General features: G+C 38.3%; 1 protein-coding gene and 3 non-coding genes across 4 annotated transcripts in view; 1 reads left to right on the forward strand and 3 right to left on the reverse strand.

Annotated features, from left to right (window-relative positions):
* The window catches only part of p120ctn (adherens junction protein p120), a 61,570-nt gene extending 42,513 nt beyond the window's left edge, over nt 1-19,057 (forward strand). Inside the window, exons 13-20 of the mRNA XM_074102907.1 lie at nt 5,127-5,216; nt 5,826-6,012; nt 6,755-6,896; nt 7,817-7,989; nt 9,134-9,302; nt 9,908-10,036; nt 12,315-12,442; nt 14,750-19,057. Of these exons, the coding sequence (XP_073959008.1) occupies nt 5,127-5,216; nt 5,826-6,012; nt 6,755-6,896; nt 7,817-7,989; nt 9,134-9,302; nt 9,908-10,036; nt 12,315-12,442; nt 14,750-14,878 (1,147 nt within the window). The 3' untranslated portion in view covers nt 14,879-19,057. The remainder of the gene's footprint in view (nt 1-5,126; nt 5,217-5,825; nt 6,013-6,754; nt 6,897-7,816; nt 7,990-9,133; nt 9,303-9,907; nt 10,037-12,314; nt 12,443-14,749) is intronic.
* A 2,107-nt stretch (nt 19,058-21,164) lies between these two features.
* Nucleotides 21,165-21,237, reverse strand: TRNAK-UUU (transfer RNA lysine (anticodon UUU)). The gene has a single exon. It is a non-coding gene; the product is annotated as a tRNA-Lys (tRNA).
* Nucleotides 21,238-26,543: 5,306 nt separating this feature from the next.
* On the reverse strand, nt 26,544-26,616 carry TRNAK-UUU (transfer RNA lysine (anticodon UUU)). Its single transcript has one exon. It is a non-coding gene; the product is annotated as a tRNA-Lys (tRNA).
* Nucleotides 26,617-27,024: 408 nt separating this feature from the next.
* On the reverse strand, nt 27,025-27,097 carry TRNAK-UUU (transfer RNA lysine (anticodon UUU)). Its single transcript has one exon. It is a non-coding gene; the product is annotated as a tRNA-Lys (tRNA).
* Between the last annotated feature and the right edge of the window lie 239 nt (nt 27,098-27,336).

Genomic DNA, 27,336 nt, shown 5'->3' on the forward strand with positions numbered 1-27,336 from the left:
GAAGCAATTCGATACAACAGAAGGAATTGCAGCAACAACTTATCAATATGTTAAGTGGCGCTGGATGAATCTCCGTAAATGGTCCAGCAATGACCCACAGCTTCTTGAAAAATTAGCACCACATCAAGTAGACACACCTTTTAGACTTCAGGTGTACTGATCCGCAAGACACTGGGATTAAGATGGAATGCCTCATCAGACAATTTTACCTTCAAATAAATTAGACTATCAAGAAAATATCACATATCACAAAAAAGACAGCTCTTATCAGACATATCAAAGATTTTTGATCCCCTCGGGTGGCTCTCTCCTATCACTATCAAAGCAAAAACTTCTGTTCAAAAAGCATGGGCGTCAGGAATATCATGGGACGAGCGATTACCAGAAGCAATTCAAAATGATTGGAACAAACTAAGAGAAGATATGACGCACATAATGAATTTTATCACTCGGTACCTAGGAATACCGAAACTCCTTTTAATCTGCAGGATTCTGTGACGCGTCAGAGAAAGCGTACTCAGCCGTTATTTATATCACAACAATAAACGATAAAGGCGAGTACATATCAAAGTTAGTAACCGCGAAACCAAGCTTGCACCATTAAATAAAAAGGCGTCATTACCAAATTGGAATTATGCGGTGCTGTGTTATTAGCTCAGCTTATAAAGAAGACTATCGACTCAATATCAAACTTATCAAGAAAAAATATCAAAATCCACGCCTGGACAGATTCCATGGTGGTCCTTGGCTGGCTACAAGGAGACGTTTCGAGGTGGAAGCCATTTGTAGCTAACAGAGTGCAACAAGTCACAAATATCATTGACGCATCTAACTGGCATCACGTTAGATCGGAAGACAACGCCGCTGACTGCGCTACAAGAGGTTATCATCAGCTCAGCTATCTGAACACTCACTATGGTGGGAAGGTCCAAAATGGATTCTAGATTTTAACCCCAAAAATATCAAGCCAATTTTTTTATACACCTCCATCGATTGAAAACAAAAAACATAACATAAACGCAGCCTTATATCCAAGCGAAAATTTATTATGAATTTACTAGACAGGCACGGGTCAATTACCCGCTGTATCAGAATACTCGCTTGGGTATCGCGTTTCATTACGCGGACTCGAAGTAAGCAAAATATTGTAAACACAAAGCATTTAACATCATGGAATTAAATAATGCACTAAGTTTAATCATTAAGGAAGTGCAAGAAAAGGAATTTGAAGATGATATCACAGTCTGAAGACAAAAGGTCACGTCGGAAGAAATAGCAAAATACTAAGTCTTAACCCCTTCCTGGATAAAAAGGGAATAATGAGGGTGGGAGGACGCTTAAGTAATTCAAATCTTACAGACTCCGCAAAACATACTATCATTTTATCAAGCCATAGTCGGTTAACTGAACTTATCATAGATCAAGGTCACAAGGCCACGATGCATGGTAACGCACGCCTTGCTCTACTCTACTTGCGAAATAAATACTGGATTATCAGCGGCATGTGTACCGTCAAGCGGCAATTACGAAAATGTGTCAGATGCAGACGCTTTAGCACCAGCAGCCATCAGCAAATCATGGCGGACCTACCAGCTGCCCGAGTAACCATCAAGACCTTTCACCCATACAGGTGTCGACTATACGGGACATGTTGAACTCAAAGCCAATAAGGGCCGTGGCATTAAGACTACGAAAGGATATGTCGCAGTGTTTGTATGTCTATCAACTAAAGCAGTTCACCTAGAATTGGTATCAGATCTTAGCACTCCCACGTTCTTAGCCGCATTTAGAAGATTCTGTGCACGCAGAGGTACCCAGGTCACATGTACAGTGACAATGGAACGAACTTCGTCGGCGCGAACCGCGCTCTGAAAAAAGAATATCAAGAAATAGCACAAAGTAGTATCAACGCAGATTTTCTTAACAACATCAATCAAATGGACATTGAATGGCATTTCAATGCTCCTGCTTGGCAAGTGCTGGAGGTCTGTGGGAAGCTGCGGTTAAGAGTTTTAAATATCATCTGAAGAGAGTACTTGGAGAGCAAAAGCTCACGTACGAGGAGTTTTCAACATTAATTCAACAAATTGAAGCATGTCTAAATTCAAGACCGTTAGGCCCACTCACCGAAACCCTGAAGACGAATATCTCACCCCGGGCCATTTCTTAGTAGGCGGACCACTGTTATCAAGGCACAATCAGATTCCTTATCAACAACAATGTCATATCGATGGCAACTAGTACAAGCATTAAATAAACAGCTTTGGAAGCGCTGGTCCGCTGAATATCTACAGCAACTGCAAGTTCGAACAAAGTGGAGAACACCCAATAAAAATTTGCAATTGAACGATGTAGTTCTTGTTAAGGAAGATAACCTGCCACCTGGAAAATGGGCGTTAGGGCGTGTACAAGAGCTACATCCTGGAAAAGATGGATATATCAGAGTAGTAACCTTAAAAACACAAAATAACATTATCAAACGGCCGGTTAGTAAATTAGCATTACTACCAGTACATAATAGTCAACCCAATGACCCTCAAGCAAAACCAACACAGCAAAATCAGCATAAACCAGATATCAACAAAAACACGCAGCCGCGGCGCGGAGGACTATCCTTTAATGGTTTTCTAATGACACTAGTTTTATTCCTACTAACAATATCAACTAGCTCGCAAACAAATATTACGGCTCTGAACGATAATCAAGGGCTGTACTTTGACAATATATGCAATCTTCAGCAAGTGCGTGACGAGTGGAAGCTCATCGTGTATTACAATATGACAACATATTGGGACGGTATATCAGACGTCACAAAATACGTCACACATTTAAAAGAGTTCGGCACGAACATGGTCGACGAAAGTAAGCAATATAAAAACATTGCGTCACAATTGGAGCACGAGCTCACTGAAATCGAACACTACAATACGATATTACAGTATCATAATGGTAGATATAAAAGAGGTTTAATAGACGGCATAGGTTACATCGCAAACTCGCTTTTCGGGGTCCTAGATGAGAGATTTGCTGAACAATACAAAAAGGACATAATGCACGTAACCCAAAATGAAAATCACCTCCAAAAATTAATTAGGAATCAGACTAGCATTGTCGAAGCCGAATACAACATACTACGTCGCCATGAAAATATTATCACTAAGCAGTTTGGATTTATCAAAGAAAATCTAATTAATATCACGTCAAAGATCAACGAAGTTCAAAATACGATCCGTAGAGAATTTTACATCACATCATCGTCATTAGCAGCATACGCTACACTATCAAATATAAGACGTATCCAGCAAACACTACTAGATACCATCACTGACCTTAGCCAAGGAAGAATAGACCCGCATCTTTTATCACCTCAGCAGTTACAAGATCAAATGAACATCATTGCAGGCCAACTACACGGTGATGTCACCCTACCGATCGACAAAGACAATATTAAGGAAATTTACAGATTATCACGAATTGCTACCAGAGTTTACAAAGACTATCTCATCATGGAAATCAAAATCCCAATAGTCAGCTCGGACATCTTCGAACTAGATAGAGTTATCAGTATCCCACAAAAAAGACGGCAACGGGTATACGAATTCGCACCTATATCGCCATATATAGCATTCAATCTTCAAAAAGATTTAGTATTATTCATATCAGAAGACGATCTGTCAACATGTCTCCATGCAGGAGAAAACAAATTAATATGCTCTATAAATAAACCCACTTATAATATTAACATAAAACAATCAATATGCGACATTAACATAGCCTCCGACTCAAACACAAAACTCACACTATGTAAGTCGGTTAAATCAACGTGCAATAGTAAATGGATCAAGTTACGCCGCCTGAACAGCTGGCTATACTCGTGTTGCGAAGAATGCAAGACACGCATCTTTTGCCCAGCTGGTACGGAAATAAGAGAACTAAGTGGCAACGGTATCATTGACATAGGTCAGGGTTGCATACTGAAATCCGAAGTCATAACTATTCACAGCCACAGCAATTTAATTACTCAAATGAAAGTCAAACCTTCTATCCAATTCCAGAACTGTCTATACTAAACAATATCATAAATAGCACTATGCAAGTGAACATACCAGAGATTGAAGCAGATAATCATCCCCCGTATCATCAATTGAAAGCACAAATAGAGCAGTTGAAAGAGCAGTCGGAAACTCAACTCACCATCCACAATGTACATCATTATACCGTGCTATATGTAATCATTATCATTATTCTGATAACAAGTTTTGTTGTCACGTATCGCAAGTTCTGTAGCAGACAACGGAAGCCACGGGAAACAGCAGGCGAAGAGATTCAACTGCAAATTTTATCGGCACGTGCTAGTGAAAGTGCAGTGAATAATATGGGCAATAATGTGACAAGTGTTGAAAGGGGCACCTCAACGGACAATCCGCGAATGATTCACTTTCAATAAGTCATTAATGCTTTATTAGTAGCCGAGCAAATTAATTATGTAATATTTAGTTTAACAGACCCATTAATTCATTTGTGTAATTAGTAATCATCTTACTAACGCTCACTCTTCAGAGGGGCAGGATGTACAGTCAACCGTACATATTACCTTTGGTTATTGTAACACGTATTCGTATGACTATGTTGCGCAAGCCTTTGCACACGCTTGCAATTTACTTTAGCATAACATTTAATACCTATCAATAAATCAGTTGTCATTCAGCACTCACCTCGGTCGTTCTCATTTTAGCATCCTATCAGACATCATCTATCATCGGACATTATCATCTTATGTATATCAATTATCATCAAAGTAGTGTAGCCTAAACCCCTACACATACACATCATCAGTATCACATCAGGCAGTAACTGACACTATCCCTGTAAGAGCCACGTCAAATTTCGATAAATAAAATAAAGTAGTGAACCACTGCAAGTAGTACAGTGAGCCACTGCGAGTAGTAGTAAAGTACGATACTACAATATTTAGGGGTCATCTATAAATTCACATTATACTAATTTTGATAATTAAAATTAAACGATAAACATTTAGAAATACGTCCTTGTATCCGGGTTTGTTTTCATACAGTAATAAAGTCTTGTAACACGTGATTATTAACTAAATTTTTTTCCGTGTACAGATGTCAAGAAATAGAAGATCCCCTTTACGACACCAGAGCGCCGCCGACGCAATCGTCAGGACAGGCGAGGATACAGGCCAGCGCGTCCAAGGTACCGAACCTCTACTTCATCTAACAGTCCTGTCAAATGACGTATATTAGAGTTCTAAACACAACGGTGCAATTGGGACTCTTAATACTACAACTCGTCATAATAGACACTTGAAATACAGAAATTATAACAAGAAATTATCAAAATAAATAAATGTACTATAAACAATTAATTTATAGATAGCTGTGTCTATACAACAGATGTGTGTTCATGCAGCTCCTACACCTCTCCACACTATCAACCGTTCAACATACTACCAGATGTTAGACAGTTAACTGTTGTGCTCCTTTGAGGATAAACTCTGGTTTAGCTCGAAACGTGTCAGTGTAGTTTGGTGGTAGTGATTAAACGCTCAAACATCTTTGCCCTATTTCACGAAGCTCCAAGTTACAATTCACAAGCCGTAGTCTTTGTTTAACAGTATGCATTGAAAAGAGACTACCGCTTGTAAATTGTAACTAGTAGCTTTGTGAAATAGGCCACTGGTCGCATGGTGAACGGTTGTGCTGCTCTGACTGACCTCTGGTTGAACGTAACCTTGCGATAGCGCAACTGATTCTCACTTGACTAGGTTTTTCACCATCATCATTATCTATGTCTCTTACGCCAGGCGAGAACCTAGGCTGTTTCGGCGGCAGTAAAAAGAAGAAGGAAGGCTCGTCGTCGTCCAACTCGACCAGCCCGCTGGGCAAGAGCGACCCCGACGCGCAGCCGCAGCCGCTGGGCGACGCCGCCCCCAACACGCAGCTCGGGTACAGCGTGCCCAAGGGGACCGAGATGCTGTGGTCGCCTGAAGTAAGTCTGACAATCACAGTCTGCTGTTCTCGTGCCACTTTCAAACTGTCGTAGTTAGTGCTCTCTTATAGAATTTCAATGTGCTTGTCCATTTTTTTTTTGTGCCATGTACTCGTGTAGGTATTAGTTTTTTATTTTTTTTATTTTATTCGACGATGGAAAACGAGCAAGTGGGTCTCCTGATGGTAAGAGATCACCACCGCCCATTAACATCTGCAACACCAGGGGTATTGCAGACGCGTTGCAACCTCGAGGTCTAAGATGGGATACCTCACGTGCCAGTAATTTCACCGCTGTCTTACTCTCCACGCCGAACACAACAGTGCAAGCACTGCTGCTTCACGGCAGGATTAGCGAGCAAGATGTGGTAGCAATCCGGGCGGACCTTGCACAAGGTCCTACCACCTGCAAAAGTGGCAATAAATCAGTTGCTAGTACTAATAATAAATATAATACTATATTTTTTTATTACATTTTTCAAAATACATTTGAAGTTTACCACGAGCTTTACGGTGAAGGAAAGTATCTTGAGGAAACCTTCAGAAACCTGCGAAGCAATTCAATGGTGTGTGTGAAGTTCCCAATCCGCACTGGGCTCGCGTGGGAACTACTACCCAAGCCCTCTCATTCTGAGAAGAGGCTTGTGCAAAGCAGTGGGACGTATATAGGCTGGGATGATGATGATGATAAGGACTGGCCTGTACAAACTTTGATAATTTGTAAACCCCCATCTCTATCCCAGGTGGTTCCACTATACATGGCGCTGCTGCAGACGTGTTCCAACCCCGAGACGCTCGAGGCGGCGGCGGGCGCGCTGCAAAACCTCGCCGCCTGCTACTGGCAACCCTCCATCGATATCCGGGCCGCTGTTAGGAAAGAAAAAGGTCAGCGAAGAAACGAGTGTTTTTTTAGAGTTCTGTATCGCAAAAGGAAAAACGAAGCACATGATCACTTCGCGTGTCTCGAGTGTCGGCCTGTCACCAGCGGCGGCCTTAGGGGGTGGCGAACAGGGCAATCGCCCGGGGCCTCGCTCTTGCAGGAGCCTCGCGCAACAACCCAAGCAAATTAAAAAAAAATATGTTTTTTATTTTTATACTATATTTTCGCATCACATACTTTTCACGAAGGACAAAGGGCCTCGCAATGGGTAAGGCCGCCGCTGCCTATCACAGCCATGACATTGCTATGATAGGCAATAATTTTGTTTCTGTGTTACAAATCGCCTCACCCACCCCAAATATGTGACGTAATTTATGAATGACCGCTTAGTCGATTAATTTAAAAATTGTAATAAATAAGAAAATTGTTAAATCTGGTATTTAAAAAAAAAACTGCATTGTATAAGAAAGTACAGATCCACGACGAGTTTAACTTGCAGTTATCACGTTTTTTTTAAACTTGGAAAACATGGGATAATATGATAGGAGTTGTGATGTAATTAACAACAAAAAACAATTTACGGCCTAAAAGTATTTTTTATACAGAAATAGACTTGCGTTTGACTACAATCATGCATGTTAAGCGAAGATGTGCACTGAGGTTGATCACACTTGCCTATTTTCCTAAAAGTCTGAAGACCAGATTGAATGATGATGATGATGATTGTTTTTCATGTTATAATTATTTGGTGTTTACCTAATGTGAAAGGTTGCCTGTAAGAGATCGCTCTTAAGCGATAAGGCCACCTATTGCTTACCTTGTAATTTTTCTCTCTGTGTACTTGTTTTCTGTGTCACTTACTATTTATGGAGTAGGTACTAATTAAGAGTAATTGTATTGTATTGTATTGTGTCTCTTTCACCAGGTCTACCGATCCTGGTAGAGCTGCTCCGCATGGAAGTGGACCGTGTGGTGTGCGCGGTGGCCACTGCGCTCCGGAACCTCGCCATCGACCAACGGAACAAGGAGCTCATCGGCAAATACGCCATGCGGGACCTCGTGCAGAAGCTGCCCAGTGGCACGCAGCACCATGACCAGGTTCGTCAACTGTTCGCATTCACCGTCTCCTTCTATCTTCATCTTGTAACGAGTGACAGAAAGAAGTGGATGGGTGTTTCCGATACTAAATTGAAAATACAAACTGAAATATAGATGCACAGAAAAAACAGAAAAATAAGACCATCACTGGGAATCGAACCCAGGTCCTCGGTAATCCGTACCGCGTGCTATACCGCTACACCACTGATGGTCAACGGTACGGTACGGTACGGTACGGTACGGGATGGTCGGTGGTGTCGCTAGCGTCACTGCTTAAGTGACTAAGTAAGAAACAAACAAGCTGAGATATGAGGTGCATAGGGAAATTCGTGTCGGTTTTACGGGATGACCGTAAAAGTAAAAATTTGGAATTGAAATAAAAATACAAAAAGATTCCAAAAAACCAATCTTGTTTCCGATACGTAAGCACTATGCGGCTACAGGGCCGGATTTAGAGATCTGGAGGCCTTGGGGCAATAAATGATTTATTGTGAAACTAATTACATTATTGTAGCATTTAACAAACACATCTAAATATAATCGAAAACGAGAATTATCAGAAATCAAATTGTAGTGTTAACGAACGGTAAATTTCCGAAGTCTCCATTGGGGGAGGCCCCTCTTTTATGGAGGCTCTGGGGCTGTAGCCCCGGATGCCCTCCACTAAATCCGGCCCTGTGCGGCTAAGGCTGCGTTTCAACCAGAGATCAGCGAGGAATGGGTTTTTCATAACCCATAGGAACGCTTCATTTACCTCGCCTCCCTCCTCCTCCTCGCACATCTATGATAGAAACGCAGCCTAACCTTGCGGTTTGAGCGCACTGTGCCCTTAGTGTAAGTTTTCGGTTACAAAATACGTCTCGATCGCGTTTGCGTTAAAATCTCAATTGAACGTTTGGGATGTTCGTGTTTCCATACAAATTGAGATTTTAACGCGAACGCGATCGAGACGTATTTTATACCGAAAACTTACACTAAGGGCACTATATCTTTCTCGAGCGATACTTTCAAGACTGACGGCGCGCTAAAACCGCTTGACTAACCGCATAGTGTGGACGTAGCCTAAGACCCCATGATACTAGTCAACTAGCTTGTCATAAAAGCCCTCATTAGATCATTCTATAACCTACATATCCCCTTACAGCAAGGCACCTCCGACGACACGATAGCAGCTGTGCTAGCGACCCTCAACGAAGTGATAAAGAAAAGCGGCGAGTTCTCGCGCTCCCTATTGGAGGCCGGTGGCGTGGAACGGCTGCTTAACCTGACCAAACAACGCCATCGCCACACGCCGCGCGTGCTAAAGTTTGCAGGTATTTTATACTATAGGACACTTATTCACACCTATAAAGTGGAGAATTTAGTTCGGTCAGTATGGGCAAGTCTGAAACTATCAGTCATACAAAGATCTGTTCTTAGCATAGGCATGCATAGGGTCAATTCCAGGGTAGGCAGCGTCAGTTAGCGCCGCAGCAGCACCCAATGCACACCAATGGTTCTTAGGCAAGCTGCATATATAAAAAAAAACTTGTACGCTAATCGAATCAGTTCGTAATTAAAATGAAACTTATATTATTTCTATTTGGATATGGATTGAGTAGGCAAAGTAGATAAGCAGTAAATGTTACTATAAAATGTGATATCTAAAATTATTAAGACACAGTATTTCATATCCTTTAATTGATTTAAGTAGTTAGATAGCAAAACATCCAGAATGGTATTAAATAAGTGAAGGCAGCTTATGAAACAAGCTAATCTTACACGTTAGGTAACCCTTTTGACGCTTCATATCAGATATGCAGAAGTTGCAGAACGTCAGACTCTCAATATGCCAGTTTCTCAAAATGTCTAATTCTTAAAATGTCAGATTCTCAAAACGTCCTTTACCTACTAAAATGTTAAAATGTTCTCATCTCAGGACAAGTTCTGATGACGATGTGGTCCCACGCGGAGCTCCGAGAGGTGTACCGCAAGCACGGCTGGCGCGAGGCTGACTTCCTGACGCCGGCGCGCGGCGCGCAGCCGCGTGCTTCCTCTAACACTAGCGGTCAGTACCTACGCGTTACCGGACACAGCACAAGCTAGGCAAATTACTAGTAGCATCACTATAGCGAAGCTACGCAACTGAATGCAATTATGGTGGCACCGAGGGAGTGTTAGATACCATAAACCATAATTACAAGACACGAAAATATTATGAAATTTATGAAAGTATTATGTTTTTAAGAAAGCTTTGAAATAAATAAATAGTTGTCAATTGGCGTATAAAATCTAAAGCAAAATCACGTATTGACAATTTATAAAAAGCATATCGAATAGTGGTGTCAATAAAGATATTGTGGCAAATATGTAACACTCGACTCGTCTCATCGTGTTGATTCGAAAATGCAACAATCATGTCACCATTGAAGCATTATTTAGGCCTAAACAGTACATTATAGTGTATTTAAGTTTTTCAGCAAAGGTGAGTTGTTCTATTAATATTTCTACAGTCGCTATGGGCAACTGAAGCAAACTGCACAGAATACTTTCAACGCCTGCATAATATCAAGCATTTATTAACGTCTAACAAGCGATGCATTTTGTAAATATCTGTCTGCATTTGTATAGTGTACATTTGTGTGAACGTCTTGGACTGTCTATCATGCAATGTTTCATTGAACATAACATAAACTACTCGAGTCTAGTATGGGGGTGTATTATGAGACGGGGTTGTTGATCTCTTTGATGCTTTCATACAAATATAACACAACGTAAGTTTTCAACGTTGTTCTGGTTTTGAAGACTTATAAGAAATTATCGTTTACACCTAGCTTGATTCATCATCATCATCATCCCAGCCTATATACGTCCCACTGCTGGGCACAGGCCTCCTCTCAGATCAAGAGGGCTTGGGCCATAGTTCCCACGCGGGCCCAGTGCGGATTGGGAACTTCGCACGCACCATTGAATCGCTTCGCAGGTTTGTGCAGGTTTCCTCACGATGTTTTCCTTCACCGCAAAGCTCGAGGTAAATTTCAAATGTAATTCCGCACATAAATTTCGAAAAACTCAGAGGTGCAAGCCGAGGTTCGAACCCATGACCCTCTGCTTGAGAGGCGATAGGTCAAACCACTAGGCCACCACGGCTTCTAAACGGCTTCTAGCTTGATTAAAAGTAATAAAACATTTACTTTAAAAATAGAAATTAATCTTGCAAGCTCAACAATCAGTTGATTGATACCCTAATATAGGTTATAAATATATCAATATAAAACAGAATGGTATGCATTCTATTATTAGCCATTCTATTGCTTGATTAACTTCTCCATGTACAGTCACCTACATTAATATCTGCCACAGCGGAGCGTCCATATAGGTTAGTACGTCACACATTAGGGGGGGTGTCAAACGGTTTATGACAGAGGAACGAAATAACTACAATTTTCATGGCAATTCGTGTGACAGGGAGGGGTCTAAAAATGGTCAAAATGTTTGTGACGTACTTTGTGGATGGCCCCTAAAACACGAGCAGGTGGATTGTTCATAATCTTGCTAATAATAGAATTAAAACTTGTATGAAACCATCAAACGATGTCACCAACCGCCTCCTCACTATCTTCAGTTGCCGGCAAACTTGTTGGGGGTAACACGCATTTGTACCAAAGAGATTTAGATTCGCTTCTGCGCGGAAGGTCATTGCTCAAGAACTATAAATAGTTACTTTGCTCACTCGTGACCTTATGATAGCTACATATATGCGACAAGTATGTGTTAATGCAGCTTCTCCACCTGTATGAACACACAAACCAAACTACCACCATCACCACACTACACTGACGCGTTTCGAACACCATGCTATCAGATGCTAGACAATGATGTTGTTTTGAGTCTAACATCTGGTATGTAGCATGGTGAACGGTAGTATTGCACTGAGGATGAACTCTGATTGAGTTTGAAACGCGTCAGCGTAGTGTGGTGGGGTGATAGTTGGGTTTGTGTGATTGTGTGTTCTTACAGTGTAGTGGAGGAGCTGCATAAATATGTTTGTTGTATTTTCGGATAAATACAATCAGGGCTCTTCAGGGCTAGGTTGTTACTGAAACAGTGAGATACACTATTGGCCTCATAGTTTACATCAGAGATAGAGGTCAATCACGGTCAGTTTAATGTAAAAAAAAAATGTAGCTAGCTATCTTAAGGTCGCGGGTGAGCAAAGTCGTTGTTTATAATTCATTCATATGGACCTCCGCAAAATAACGCCTTATGCAATAAATGACTGGTCAAGAAGTTTCCCGGCGTCTGTACCACGGGTCTGGCTCTCACGTTTCCATCACCCGCTGTAGGGCAGGGCACGCCGTCCGGCGGCGCGGCGCCCCACTCGCCTAGCAACGCCAACTCCACGCTCAGCCGGCCGATGGCGTCCACGGGGGGCACGCGCTACGAGGACCGCACCATACGGAGGCATAGAGAGGTATGATGCTTGCTTCAAGTGCCAAGGACGGGGGCGGATTTAGGAGGGGGGCCCTGAGCTGGGTCTAGGACAATACATATTTTAATAAATTAAATATTTTCCTGCACCAAAAGAGAATTGCTTTTGTTTTTTTTTATTATCCTGTTGTAATGTGCCACTGCGGGGCCAAGGCCTCCGTCTTGGATTTCCAACTCGCCCTGTCTGCACTTATCAATGTTATTTTACATTAGATAAGTTGCTAGAAAAAATAACTAGTATTTGATCATGTGACCCCCCTGGCTTTAAAGCTGGATCCGACTTTGATCTATGCTGCTACACAACAGCGACGAAATCTATAGCCTCTATGTCAACTATACTCAAGTTTTTTTACAGTAGAAATAAGACAAACAATCTTGACCTGTCTTTTTATTATAGACTAGCGACCCGCCCCGGCTTCGCACGGGCAAAGTAAAAATAAAAACGGCCAAGTGCGAGTCGGACTCTCGTACGAAGGGTTCCGTACCTATAGGTACAACATTAGACATTAGCATAAAACGGCAAAAAAAACACGTTTGCTGTATGGGAGCCCACCTTAAATATTTATTTTATTTTAATTCATTTATTTATTTTGAAAGTAGGTACATTTATACAAATAAATATTCTCATATTTATTTTACTATTCTATGATCATACCATAATGATATCACACGTACAGTCACCTGCATTAATATCTGCCATAGCGGAGCGTGCAAAAATATCTGACACCCTAGAAATAGAGTTGTATCAGATATTTATGCACGCTTGTTGTGTCAGGCATTGGTGCTAGTGACGGTACGTGTAGCAGAATAGCAAAGTAGGTAAATGATTTTAAGTAGATCCTAGATATGGACCTCGATGACTCAATAAATTATGACGTATGGGAGTTACAATAGGTACTTAAATGCGACTAATTGGTAAAAATTACCTACCAGTATCGGTTGTAACAATAACTACGATTGAAAATTGCTACAGTTTAATACAAGACAGTTGACATACCAGCGTTTATACGCTTCGTCGTTAATCCTAGTTTAGACTTGCAAGAAAAATCATGAAAGTAACATTGCTGAGCTCGATTGACAACTTCAAACCCGTTTTCATTTACGACCTCGCAATGTAATACAACTTGCACCATTTTTGCATGTCTAAACTAGGTTTTATGTTGTGTTTTTATTCTGGTGAGATGCACGGTTGTGGCTCCACTCGTATTGACTGCATATGCTGTGGTGGAGGAGACTTGTTCCGTTTGCTATGTAAAATAAAGCCCGTTCCAGACGGTTGTAAACCAGCGTCCCAACAGAGGTGTTGGTTGGAACTTGGTTTACAACCACGGATTGTGTTTCGGCTACTCGGTTTAGGGCCTACGCTACGTGACGCGGTATGCGCGGAGCGGGTGGACGACTATTGAACAGTATGAGTAGCGTTAACTATCCGCGTCGCGTGCGATGGATTTTACCTGTAAACGGCACCTGCAGGCGTTCGCCCGCGCCTTGCGCTAGCCAGCTAGCGTATGCCCTTATAACCACACGTCAAAACGCTAACGAATCAGTAGCGAGTCGGTTGGAATCACGCGGTTGTTGGTCATGTTATAAACTTGGTTTATAACTCCTGTCTACTGTACAAGGATGGCAACAAGCATGGTCACCCTGTTGGGACGCTGGTTTACAATCGTCTGGAACGCGCTCAAACAGACATTGGTTACATAATTCTAACACAAAATAAAAATATGTCAGCTCTTACGAAGGTGTCATTCGTTTACAAAAATAATTTTGTGTTTTGCATCAATCATTTCGTTTACCATTGTGCGATTGCAACATAATAACTGACAGCACTTATAAAAATAACCTGCTATGCACTAAACATTTTACCACTGAAATCCAAATTACCTAATCCGCAACACATTCGACATACTGTGAATTAATATTGCGTCATATCAAATTGTCCAATTAAATAATGACCATTGAAAACCGAGTTCATGGTTTTCAGACAGCCGCCTTTGCGTTAATTTTTATAATTTTGGCGGAAATTTAATCTTCCGGATTATTATGAACTGGATAAGGTTTTGCAACAATACTCAAATGCTTACGCTTGCAAAAAGAACATTATCTTTTAATGGCAAATAATTATGAAGGTAATGTCGTTCGGAACTCGAAACAAAAGATCGGTTTTCTTCTTCTTTCTATTTTGAATTGCCTTACAGGAAAACGAAGAAAAGCGACGAGTCCCGGAGCGATATTAATACCATATTCTGGTTGTACTGTATCCCTCAATTGACACCAGCATTAATTCCAGAATGATGAGGCGCCTACGATGGACGTTAACAACTACCAGGACGGTCTCGGCATGGGCAACCCCAACGGGAGGCCCATGAACCTCCAAGGTGTGCAAGCCTCTATGCCGATGCCGCCGAGCAGTCGCTAGTAAGTCTATGTTCAAGTTTGCAGGACGACGAACATCGTGGGAGTAATTTAAACCGCATCCGTTCAAGCTGATTGTTTTGTTAATCCAGCTTCATATTTAAGTGAAGTGCAAAGGTAAAAAACTAAAGAAAGGCCCCTTTGCATGTATATAGTAGTAACTTGACCGTATAGTCTTGTCGACGTTCCAAATTAGAAAAATAATTGAATTAAAGTTTCCATATCAGATCTGTACTTGCATTAAGGCCATTTCTTCAGTTTTTAACCTGCACTTAAGCGTTGCTAGAAAGGTCTTGAGGCGGTTACTGCACTAAATGGTACGATTTTGACCCTATCTTCATGTACGATTAGGTAAAATGTTAATCGAAGGTTTCTTGACAGGGTGAGATATGGCTTTAAAAGCGTTAGGATCGCGAGGTCTGTTTGACGTTACGGTCTTGCTTGCGATTGGCTCATTAAGTTATTTAACCAATCGTAAACGTGACGCAAATGTCACAGCGGGGCTACTACGAAATTGGAAAATCGAAGTTCGTGTCGTTCCGTCCTTCTGACACTTATACTATTTAATACGTGAGTGAGAGGGACCGTACGGTACGATACGAACTTGTGATACGAGGTTGTCAAACGGATCTCGCGATATTGGCGCCAACTAGCCTGTCACAGAAACCTTCATTACTGGTCGGTTCAAAGTCAAGTCGGAAATTTCACTGCGAAGATTACAGCGACAATATCTTGCCTTTTGTTGCGTGGCGCCAGTCTGTCTATTTTTTGCAATAAAGTTTTAAGTTGAATATGACTAGTTTTCAATGGATTTTTTGTGTATTGGTATTTATTCTACTGTTCAAAAGTGTCATACATGAATAAACTTGTTGCTCAGTTGTGTTCGCATCCAAGAAATAATGTAATTGAAAATTATGATACTTACTTATTTATGTAGAAACAAAGATTGGATTGCAATAAAGTTCTATTTATTTCGACGTTTTGGTCATATTGAAGGGCATGGCGTCAAGTATTTTACTGTGTAAAATTGCAATAAATTTAAACCTATAAAATAATAATATTGTTATGATTATAACTGCCTTCTTTTGCCAATTGTGAACAGTATTTATGTAAACGTTCAGTATAAATTTAGTGCCATTTGTTGGGAAATGATACGATCATTGTTTCCGCGTAAAGTTTTCCGTTTGAAAGTTATTCTCACGATGTTCGCTGCGTTATCGTAATTCTTATTACATCGGGAAAGTATATTATTGCACAAGCATTTAATACAGATGCGATAAGTATTTATAGCGTTTCGCCTTTATTACTGTTTTTGTTTTGTTTTTACATATTTATTAATATGTACTCATGTGGGTTTCTAACAATACTAAAGTTTGATGGTACGTCTAGTTTGGTGGTTTATAAGTATAACACACTAAAAATGTTGCATTTAAAATCTCGTCAAACTTTATTTCATCATGTTTAATGAAGACCCACTAACATGACAAATATTTTTAAATGAATTATCGCTGAACTATGCCATGAAAGCGCGTTTAAACGTGATAGTATTAGGCACTTTTTTGTTTTGACTGCACTTAATTAATTTTACGATGAGGCCTAAATGATAAACAGCGCCATTTTGTTTCAAAATCATGTCAATTCCCCATGTATATAGTCGTGCCATTGTATGTTGTATGTAACCTCAGGGTTTTCATGTAGATGTTGTGGATCGGTTCTTTTCTAATGAGTTGGACTGATTTCCCATTCAAGTCCAATTTGAATGGAAGTGCCGTTTTGTTAAAAGGCGGATATTATAAAACTAAACTGTACGTTTAATATTGAAATTGAAAAACGATTGACCACATTTTTTGTAAAAGTTTTCATACATAATAAACTCACGGTTTCTCTACACTTGGTCTCAAGGAATTTTCAAGATAATTATTATGAATAGATAGAGAATACTTGAATATAAATGTGTGAAAGTGGTGAACAATTCCATTTCAACATTAACCACACAGAATTAAAACCTCTTTATATAAAGTATATCTAAAGTTAACTCAATTATACACAAGAATTCGATTAAAATACTAATGTTAACAATTTATCCCATATTCCGTTATAACTCGATAAAGTCCATAGTAGTCTCCTTTAAATTTCGAGAATTATAGTGGCTAATAACATAGAATTTTGTAATATTTTGTATCCATTCCACGACCTAAGAATAATTGTAATATAGGTGTCTATGTCCTACGATATACTTAAGGAATATCCGTCTTGTAATAGCGATAGGCGTATGGAAAAGTAAGCTTCAGTCTGGATCAATCGTAGCATGGTATTACTGACAAAGCCGTAGAACCGGCGTGCTCCTCCAAAGGTATCTTCGGAAACTAGAAGTTGACAGCTTTTACATTGTGAACATGTTTTTGCTAAAAAAGGTATCCTGAATATTCAGAATGCTTTGGAAATTTACTCTAAAGTTATAAAAATATATATATTTGTGTAAGCGCTGGTAACACCGTTATATCGACGCTAGTGTCGCTTTTTTACAAATAGTTGCAGATAATATAAATAATGTTTTTTTTAATGACTGCAATTTCTAGTTTTTGAAGTAATTTGTCAACTGCCAATTTCAACAGTGGAAAGCCGCGGAACATTCTGTATTTTCGAGATTGTAAATCGTTTTAGAACTGTTCTAAACGGTATTGAAGGAAAATTGAAAATGAAGCAACTTTGACCGTTTTATAAGTTTCAATTCAAATTTGAATGTTACCGCACACGTGAAAGAATCGATAAAATTATGACAATTAGTGAATTAAATTACAAGTAACTTGGATGCAACGGGGTATGATTTATATGCATTTAAACCACTTGTGGCGAACAACGCTGCGGTTATCTGTATGCTTTAAAACTGTTTTGGTTGACTACCCTCCGTCTATGGTCTTAGTTTAATCTATAGAATTAACTATTTATTTTCCATTATTAATAAAACTAGAATTATTTTAGGTCATCATAGGCTATACTGTTAAGGGTTTTTGTGAGAATGTATTCCTTTACCTATGTAATAACGTTTTTGCACAATAATGCATTTTGACGTCCCGTAGGGGACAGCCACACGACTGACTGGTACGAAACTACCCTCATCCAGTGCATTATATGTTTTAAGTACCCGTGTATGTAAGTGTTTTTGTATATTTTTATTATAAAAGTAAGTGAATGTACAACAAGTTTTTTTCATTATAACAATACACTTGCCAGGGCAATGTTGCTTCTATGAAGCTAGAATTTTAATTCTCTCTGATAATTTCTTTGTAACTAGGTGATAAGTAAGATATTTAATCGATCATGATTTCTTTTTAGATTCATGGATTTTACTTTAAAAGGGCGTTGTCCAATTTTATATAATTTATAAAGTGCCCTAGTTCTTCTTTTTATAACTTGTATTAAAATATATTACTTAGAAATCGTCACTAATCTATAATTGAAATAATGTCATCAATCGAATGACGGATCGTAAAGTAATTTTAGGTTATCTCGGACAGCTTCCATTGTAGATATCATTGATGATGATTTATAATTTTTAATAAAATAATGTATACTTGAAATAAACCACCCTAAGTAGGGCTTGTTGTATAGAACACGTTTATTTTTTTAATTAGGTTTCGCAGCTATAGATAATTAGTTTCGTCGTTATCACTTACACCTTTGCAGAAGATCTCTATAAGTTTATAGTATGTTTAAGTCATTGTAGTGTCACCTCAAGGGCTCTACGCAAACGGGTTATGTAAGCGATTTTGTACTTGAATAATTACATAATAATACACAATGAAATGAAAATTATACATTTCATTGAGCTATCGCTTTAAAAAGCCGCGCGCGCGGGCCCTAACGGAGTTCTATGTAGTGTTACACCGCGATTGAAAAAATATATTAAAATGTCTATGGTCAACCATAGACGTAGAGTTGTTGGAACAGTAATACTCGATTATTTATATTTTATTTAAAATTTTATATTGAAAATTATTTAAAGAGTGCAGTCTTCGTTTGTCGTTGCGACGTAGCTGATAGTGAATGATAGTTTCTCTTATGTCATGTTGTATGTAGATTTTAATAGAAAATATTTCTCTTATATAAAGATACATTATGATTGAAAAATAATTATATTACTTATACACATTTCACAGAGAATTAAATGAATGATTTTTTACGTTTTGTTTCTTTTTTGGTTGCCTTTTTTTCCTTTTTAGTCGTATTATATCTATCAATTTAGCCAGTTTATGAAAAGGCCTATAGTGTAATACCCACAACATGACTGTGGAAGTTTGTATGAAACGATTTTATTTTACTTTCATACAATTTGTATTTGGTAAGTTGATCGAATACATGGATTTGCGAACCAACAACAAGACTCAATAAGGAATTAAGCTTTGGAAATCTTTACCATAAATTTTATTTCCGTACAAATAATGAATTTACAGCTTCACTTAGACTCACTTCCCACCTGTGCTTTAGTTTTTTTTGTTTTAATGGTAATTGGGTACTAGAAAAATGTTGTAGTTTGATTAGTATTATTAGTACCTATGAAGCGTTTTGTATCTGTTGAAGCCAGTTCAAAAATTCAATTTTTGGAACAAAATTGCCGAACCCACCGTTCGGGGTAACTTGTACTATTTAAGTAAAAAAAAAAACCTATCTGTATGAATGCTCACATTTTCTATTTATCAGTAGTGTCTTTAAATTAATCAGTTATTGAATTTATAGGTGTAATAGTTTCTAAAGAAGTTGTATGGGTAAGGGGCATAGTAGGAGCACGTTTTTTATTGGTGATAAATTCTTTTTTACTAATGATTATATGACTGAACACTAATGTAATTGTTGGGGAGTGTTCTACATGATGTTACTTAACCCACGACAGTATTATCCAGTAATCCCATGTACCAACGTTGCTAATACACTTAACTACATTTAAACCGGTTGTTTCATTTGTAAAAGACTTTTTTTTAACAGAACTGACCGTGATTGGACCCCATCTCACCTGATGTAAAGTGCATCTGCACCTAGACCAAAGGTGTATCTCACTGCTTCAGTAACAGCCTATTCATTTAATCCCTTGCTGTATAATTAATTACTAATAAAGCTTTAGTTTTTAAACTTATATGTAAGATATTTGAGGATTTACTCGGTAAATACCCTCCGGCCGTTTTCGCAACTGTGATTCGCAACCAGTTGCGAATTAAGAATTTTTATTCATTGTTCGAAACTAGTTGCGAATCAAGAGAACTCTCCTTAACCGCAACTTGTTTGCGAACAAAGAATAAGAACTTCCCAAACTTACATAGTTGCGATGGGAGAAAAGCTTTTTTTAATTCGCAACCGGTAGGTACGTAGCTAAGATAATGAATAAAAAAATATACAATTAAAACAAAAAAAACGCAGTCAATGTACGCATTTTATTTTATTTAGCAAAAACATAAAAACTCAACAAACTGAAACAAATTAAACAAGTAGGTATTATTGTCTTCTATCTTACCTACAAAATTTTCAATTCTTTGCCCTCACTCAGATTGCATATAGGCGAATAATTTCTATGCAGTGCCCCACGCAAATTTTTCCGGATTTCGGGTCATTTATTGCCGAAACGATTTTCTTGTCTATTTCGACGTATTCTTTTTGTTTTTGTTACTGACTTTTCTCACTATCCTTCACCCCCTTCCTCCATAGTCCATTTCTAAAAACTCGGTAACCCCTTAAATGCAACCTGAGCCCGATTGATTACATGACAAAATACAGGCAAATAGTATTATAGCGATTTTGTATTGAAATTCACTAATACTATTAGCTTGTATTGTGTACTTTATATCCCAATGGCGCTCCAAATTAATTAGTGCCTTACACGGGGCTACCCGCATGCTATAAGGCGGCTTTGTGTGTACAGTTTGCGAGTGGACGGTTAAATTTAACGTCAACATTGAATAGTCGTATTAAAAAAAAGGTTTATTAAAAAAATAAAAGTTTATTCGGTGTTTAACTAAGTCGAGGTAACGTTGATGGAATGCTGTCTCTACATTAGATATTAATAAGTAAAATAAATAGAAAACACGTGGTACCTAATCTAAATTCATACCTACCTTTATTTGTACCTACTTAGATGGAAATAAACTTTTTTTTTAAACATAAATACTCAAGTCAACAGTATCATTGTGAAATGGCGTGTTAAAATTGATGCTCACTTAAAATTAGTCATCACTCGGTTTTGCTTTGTAATCGTGATAATTTCATCATGCATTTTATTTATAACCGTACAAAAAGTAAGCCGCCCGAACAGGGACTTGAACCCTGGACCCTTGGATTAAAAGTCCAATGCTCTACCGACTGAGCTATCCGGGCATAGAGTGTATCACTCAAATTCTTTATCGCTTCGCACACCGCTAGTAGGGTAAAATGATTACATCACGAATGGGTTCCAGTAATTGGCTAGTTTCGATAAAAATAGCCTGTATAATGAGTAAATCACGCCTCGGATCGTATAATGTGTATTACTGGAATTACTACATTGTAAATTTAATGGATGGCCAGGCTGCAACACCTTAAGTCCAATAACCTAAATAGCACGAAGTTTTATGGGATTTTAGCATGGCGGAACGATTACCCCCCCGTGTTGTGAGTAAAACCATAACATTGCCGTGGTTAGATAAAAATTATGGCTGAATACAGACATAGTACCGAGATAGGTGGACTAAACTAAGTACTGTCGAACGTGGCAACTTTGCCTTTTGTGAGCAACTTTAACATAGCCAACTTTATATTGACAAAATGTGTTACCTATTAGGTGCTAAATGAAAATAGTTGATAAAAAAGAATTGATATTATCGCAGTATTTCTTTACTTAACCTAGGTAAGTAGGTACCTACTTAATAACCAGTCATTAAAAGCCTTTGAGTATTCAACTACTTACTCTAAATACTCTAAAGTGAAAAGCAGACTGCGTTTAACGCATTCACCGCTACCTGACGACTTGACTGACCACAGGTGCCACCGACGCACATGTGCGTTCAAAATGTATGAATAATTATGACAGCGGCACGCATATATGCGTCGGTGGCAGTGAATGCATTAAGTTACCGAGAGAAGGTAAAGTTATGAATCGAACAGTAAGTAGGTAGGTAGAAACAATACAATATAATTATTCTTTATTGAACACCACAAATTAATAGTGTGTCAATAGTGAGTTATCGAAACTGTAAATAAAGACAGGATAATTACATCTCAGCATGACAAACTACACGATAAGCAACTGGCCACTTACAGAAGGATCAAAATTCCAAATTAAGTAGGAATTGATTCTCTCTTGTTTTTTTCCTGTCATTCGTTCTACTAGGTACCTATTTGGCAAGGCATGGTCAGCAAGGTGTGAGCCGAAATGTGGTTTGTATTGGAAAATGGAAATAAATAATATTTCGTCACTACTTTAAAAAAATCTCGTATCTTAAATTAATCTTTCAAAATTGACCTTTCAAATAATGTTCATAAAGTTCACTTAGAAAAGTATCAATTTTGAGGTACGAGCTTTATTCAAAGTAGGGACGATTTAACAATTTCGATAATATTTTATGGAGGTATTCGGGGCCGAATAATCCATACCTATAGCTTGGTCTTACCTTTGAGAAAACGCGTAGTTTCTAGTTTTGCCATTGCAAAGCTCGGTCGCCCAGGTACTATCTATTTATAACTAGGTCTTAATTAATATGTTAATATGTCTTGCACAAAATACTTATTACTTGCGTAGGCGGTAACTGTATTAAAATCACATGTTTTAGTATCCCTATGTTGCTAGGTTTTAGTACTTTCGTTATATGGGATATAAAATTACTTTTAACAGTTGTCTAGGTGCATAAGCACACGTAAGTATGTATTAATAAAACGAATTGGCATTCTGTAAGAGTTTAAGTATCGTCTACCAAGTAAATGTAAAATGAGAAATGTGTTTTGTCATGAAACAACAGAATCCCTTCATTTACCTAGCCTCGCTTAGCGCAGCTCTAGTGGAAACAGCTCGGCGGATGATTTTAAAAAAAAGTCCTATCCAACGATACCCACACTATAAGGTTAGACTAGAAATAAAGAAATCACCCCCACTTTACGTCTATGGGAGGTACCATATTTTTTTACATTTTTTCATAGTTACTACTACATAATAATTATACCTAACCGTGTAAAATTACAGCTTTCTAGCACTGATATAGTCGCTGAGCAAAGCTGCGGACGTATAAACGGACAGACAGACGTGGCGAAACTATGAGGGTTTTGCCATTTTGGCTACGAAACCCTAAAAAAGGGCAAGCTCCACATACCGAAGGAACTTAATGATCCTTCAGGAAAATGTCCGCCATTGAAGAATCTAGAGCCTAAATACACTGATTTGGGCTGTGCCTTTTCTTTCAGTCGTCACATTACTCTTTTACAGGAAAGTAGGTAGCTGTAAGAATTTGATAACAGATGTCTCGCTCTAATTACGTCGCATGAAGATCTATTATGAGTGCGTCTTATTCACAAATTCTTCACGCGATTGCCTTTTTAAATGCTCTACAAGTTTGACTTAGCTGAAAAACTAATAGAATGCAACGATATTTTCACCCTAACTGAAAGCAGTGAAGCAGGCTTACCCGTCACAGTACACAGTCATAATACGGTATTTGACAACTCCTGAATTTACCATATCTTAATATTATTATGAAAATATAGATGTAGAGACAGTGTTTAGCGACGAGAAAACTGAAATCGGTTGAAAATTGGATTTATAGTGTTTTTTTTTTTAAATCTATATACTTGTCTCTTTCTCAAATGCTTTTCTCTATGCAGCAAGTATGGCGGTACTGGCGTGTTACGTCACATGCCAGTATGTGTTTCTCTGTCTAATCTTGCATTTGAAAACTTTATAACTTTGTTATTTGTAAAGGTAGCTTAAAAATTGTTTCTCTATTCGATAACAGGCATTGTGTAGTTTTAATTTATAAAACATATACAAAATAGTCAAATACCGTATTCAGTAATCTAGCACTATAGTACCTATTTTACATTTTTAACCGACTTCAAAAAGGAGGTTCTTAATTTGGTCGAAATCGTTAAATTTTATGTGTATATAATAGACAATAGTGTAGAGTCTACAATGTAGACAAACGAAAATGCAGGTTACTTGATGGAGAGTAGACTGCGCTTCTATTTTACGCTCGATGTATGATTCTATGCAGCTCCGTGGTCAGTATTAGGTCTTACTGAACGTGACCCACGCAGTGCCTGCAAAGGAAACAAAATTAAGCAGAACGAAGGATTCGGCTTTAAAGACTTATTATACTCGGTTTTAAAATAGGTAAGTTAAGTATGTTTAGGTATTGAACAAAATTGTCTGATTAACAGACCAAAAATACGGTCCTAATGTACAATACAATACAAAGACTCTTTATTGTACACCAGAAATAGTACGAGTAAATCTTAAATTGAAATAGTAAATTTGAAATGTAAATCTGATTTGTTTTTAGGGTCCAGTAACCCTAAGTATGTGTGACAGTCAGGTACTTGTATCTCAACAAGTTGCAGAGCTGTATTATGGTAGAGTTTCTTAGAAAATTAGCTAATCAATGTGAAAATAACCGCGGAAGTAATATTTGAGATACACCTTTAGATAATTTGATATTGCACTACTGCATACCCTCTGTTCACTGCTCCAGGGATCCTTAAGAGCCATTTTAAGCATTTTGTTATTTTTTGTGGCGATAAATAACGGCGAGTTAAGCGGTTGAATTAATTTCCCGAGCAAACTTAACCAGCGTTGCGTATTTCCTATAGGCGTCTTGTTCATGGTTAAAATTTAAACTGAGCTGAATTTTGTCGATTTCGCCAAGTTACACACTTTCACAGACTTATTATTTTAAGACTCCACGCGTTCCTGAGAAAGAGGGCCTTAACGAACGAACAACAAACGAATTCTATAAGTGTTCCGTTCTTTCATTTTGACGTACGGCCCTTTAAAGCTTAATTCTTATTAGGTATCGGGTGTCCAATAGTTTGCATAAAAACAAATACACTAATTTAACTTTACATTTAAACGAAATGTATGACACCAAACTGCATATTTTGTCGAAGCATAATGTCAGTGGACATAATGTGTACCTACTTGCATTTAATAAACAAATAGTATAATAGTCACATTAGGTATATAATACTTAAAATGCATATTACACATATTTATATAACAACCAAAACCTTTAACTAACCTAACCAACATAAAGTTGGAAAACCCCCAACTTTGTCACTTCAAAGTTCAATATCTCAAAAATGGCTGAACCGATTTTGATAAAACATATCTAAGAACTGTTGCTAGAAACCCTGCTTTCAAATAAAAAAGCCGCATTCAAATCGATCCACCGGTTTAAGAGCTACGGTGCCGCACAGACATACAGACACACAGCAGTCAAACTTATATTATAACACCCCTTTTTTGCGTCGGGGGTTACAAAGATCATAAACAGATTGAACCGCACCCAAGGTAATCTAATATGTAAAGATAAGTATAAATAACTTATTACCAAGAAAACCTACTCAATCTCAACCGCTAAATTATGATGCCAGAATATAACAAATTCCTATTCGTATTATAATGTAATTTAATAGTTATGGACTTAATAGCCATCTAATTTGGTCCCTGGGGCATCTAGGAAGGGACATAAATAAAGCAAAGACATGTTTATAGCACAACAGGCAAAGTAGCGGCAGCTATTACTAAGGGCTCCCCTAACTGCAAGAGACGATAATAATATAGCTTATCTTGATGTTGTACTGACAAATATATTTTTAACCCCCCGCGAAAAAGAGGGGTGTTATAAGTTTGACCGCTAGGTGTGTCTGTGTCTGTCTGTAGCACCGTAGCTCTTAAACGGGTGGACCGATTTGAATGCGGTTTTTTTATGTGAATTCAGGTTTTCTAGCGATGGCAGATTTGTTTCATCAAAATCGGTTAAGCCGTTTTTGAGATATTGAAGTTTGAAGTGACAAAGTCGGGGATTTTCCAACTTTTCGTTGTTTAGGTTACACGTCACTTTATTTTATGTTGTCTGGAATTTATGTAATCATTTCGACCACATCGCACTGATGAGCACAGGCCTCCTCTTAGAATGAAATGGCTTGGGCCGTAGTACCGACGTAGATCTAGTGCGGATTGGAAACTTCACACTCACCATTGAATTGAATTTCTTCCCATTTGAGTGCAGGTTTCCTCACAATGTTTATCGCTATCCCGTGGGACCTATGCAGTTTTCCGGAATAAAAATTATCCCGGTCTGTACATAGGTATACCGAATTTCAGCTAAATCGGTTCAGTGGTTTAACCGTGAAGAACAAACAAACAGACTTACAAACTTTCGCATTTATAATATGAGTGGGATAAAACGCATAACTATAACAGTTTACATTGAGAGACCGATGTACACAGACGAAGTTATCCCATCAAGGGATCTCTTCCAATTAAATTTTGAACTATTGACAGGGCAACAGAAACAAGAGTGAGTCGTCTCATGAAAATTAAAAAAAAACCGAAACCGAAAATTAATCTACTTAAACCTTTTAAGTATAGTGTCCACAAGCAGGTGGCCTCTCCATAAGTTTCTTAAGACTAGTTACGACTCTAAACATAAAAAAATCGCCCGGACAGGGACTTGAACCCTGGACCCTTGGATTAAAAGTCCAATGCTCTACCGACTGAGCTATCCGGGCTCTACTCAGTTGCTTAAATATAACTATAATTTAAACGGCTTTCAGGCGGGTCAGAGCGAAGTGACAAATAAAAACGTTTAGGTAAGTACGTGTTGTATTTTCTTATAATGATTTAAATCGAGGAAGTTTGATATATTATGTAATACATGAGCTATATATAGGTATATTAAAAATACTGTATATGTAATATCAAAAAGCGATTTATTAGCTTAAGACCATCATTTATCCCTAAAAATTGCATAGTTCCCACGGGATAGCGATTAAAGAATTCTTCTTCGCGGACGGAGTCGTGGAAACAGCATATAGATGAATAAATAAAACAAAAAACTTAATTTTATTTTACGTTAACTCAACAGTTAACTTTACCGATAAGGTAACATTATTTACATAGTTTCTTAGCAAAAGAACCGCCCGGACAGGGACTTGAACCCTGGACCCTTGGATTAAAAGTCCAATGCTCTACCGACTGAGCTATCCGGGCTCTGCATGTCCAACCCAAAAACGAGAACCATTCAAATTACCCAAATAAAAACTTCAGGTAGCCGCACACTACAATGCCTACGGCACTCACACAGAGCCAATTTTAACAATAGGACATTGTACCACACTACAGCAAAAACATCTGCAGATACGCATTGTGTATGTGTGCAACCCTTATCACATCACCTATATTTAGGAAGTTATTGTTAAGACACATGTCTTAATAAAAGTTATTTGTTA

This window comes from Choristoneura fumiferana, chromosome 19, assembly GCF_025370935.1.
Source record: "Choristoneura fumiferana chromosome 19, NRCan_CFum_1, whole genome shotgun sequence".
NCBI classification, from domain to species: Eukaryota; Metazoa; Arthropoda; class Insecta; order Lepidoptera; family Tortricidae; genus Choristoneura; species Choristoneura fumiferana.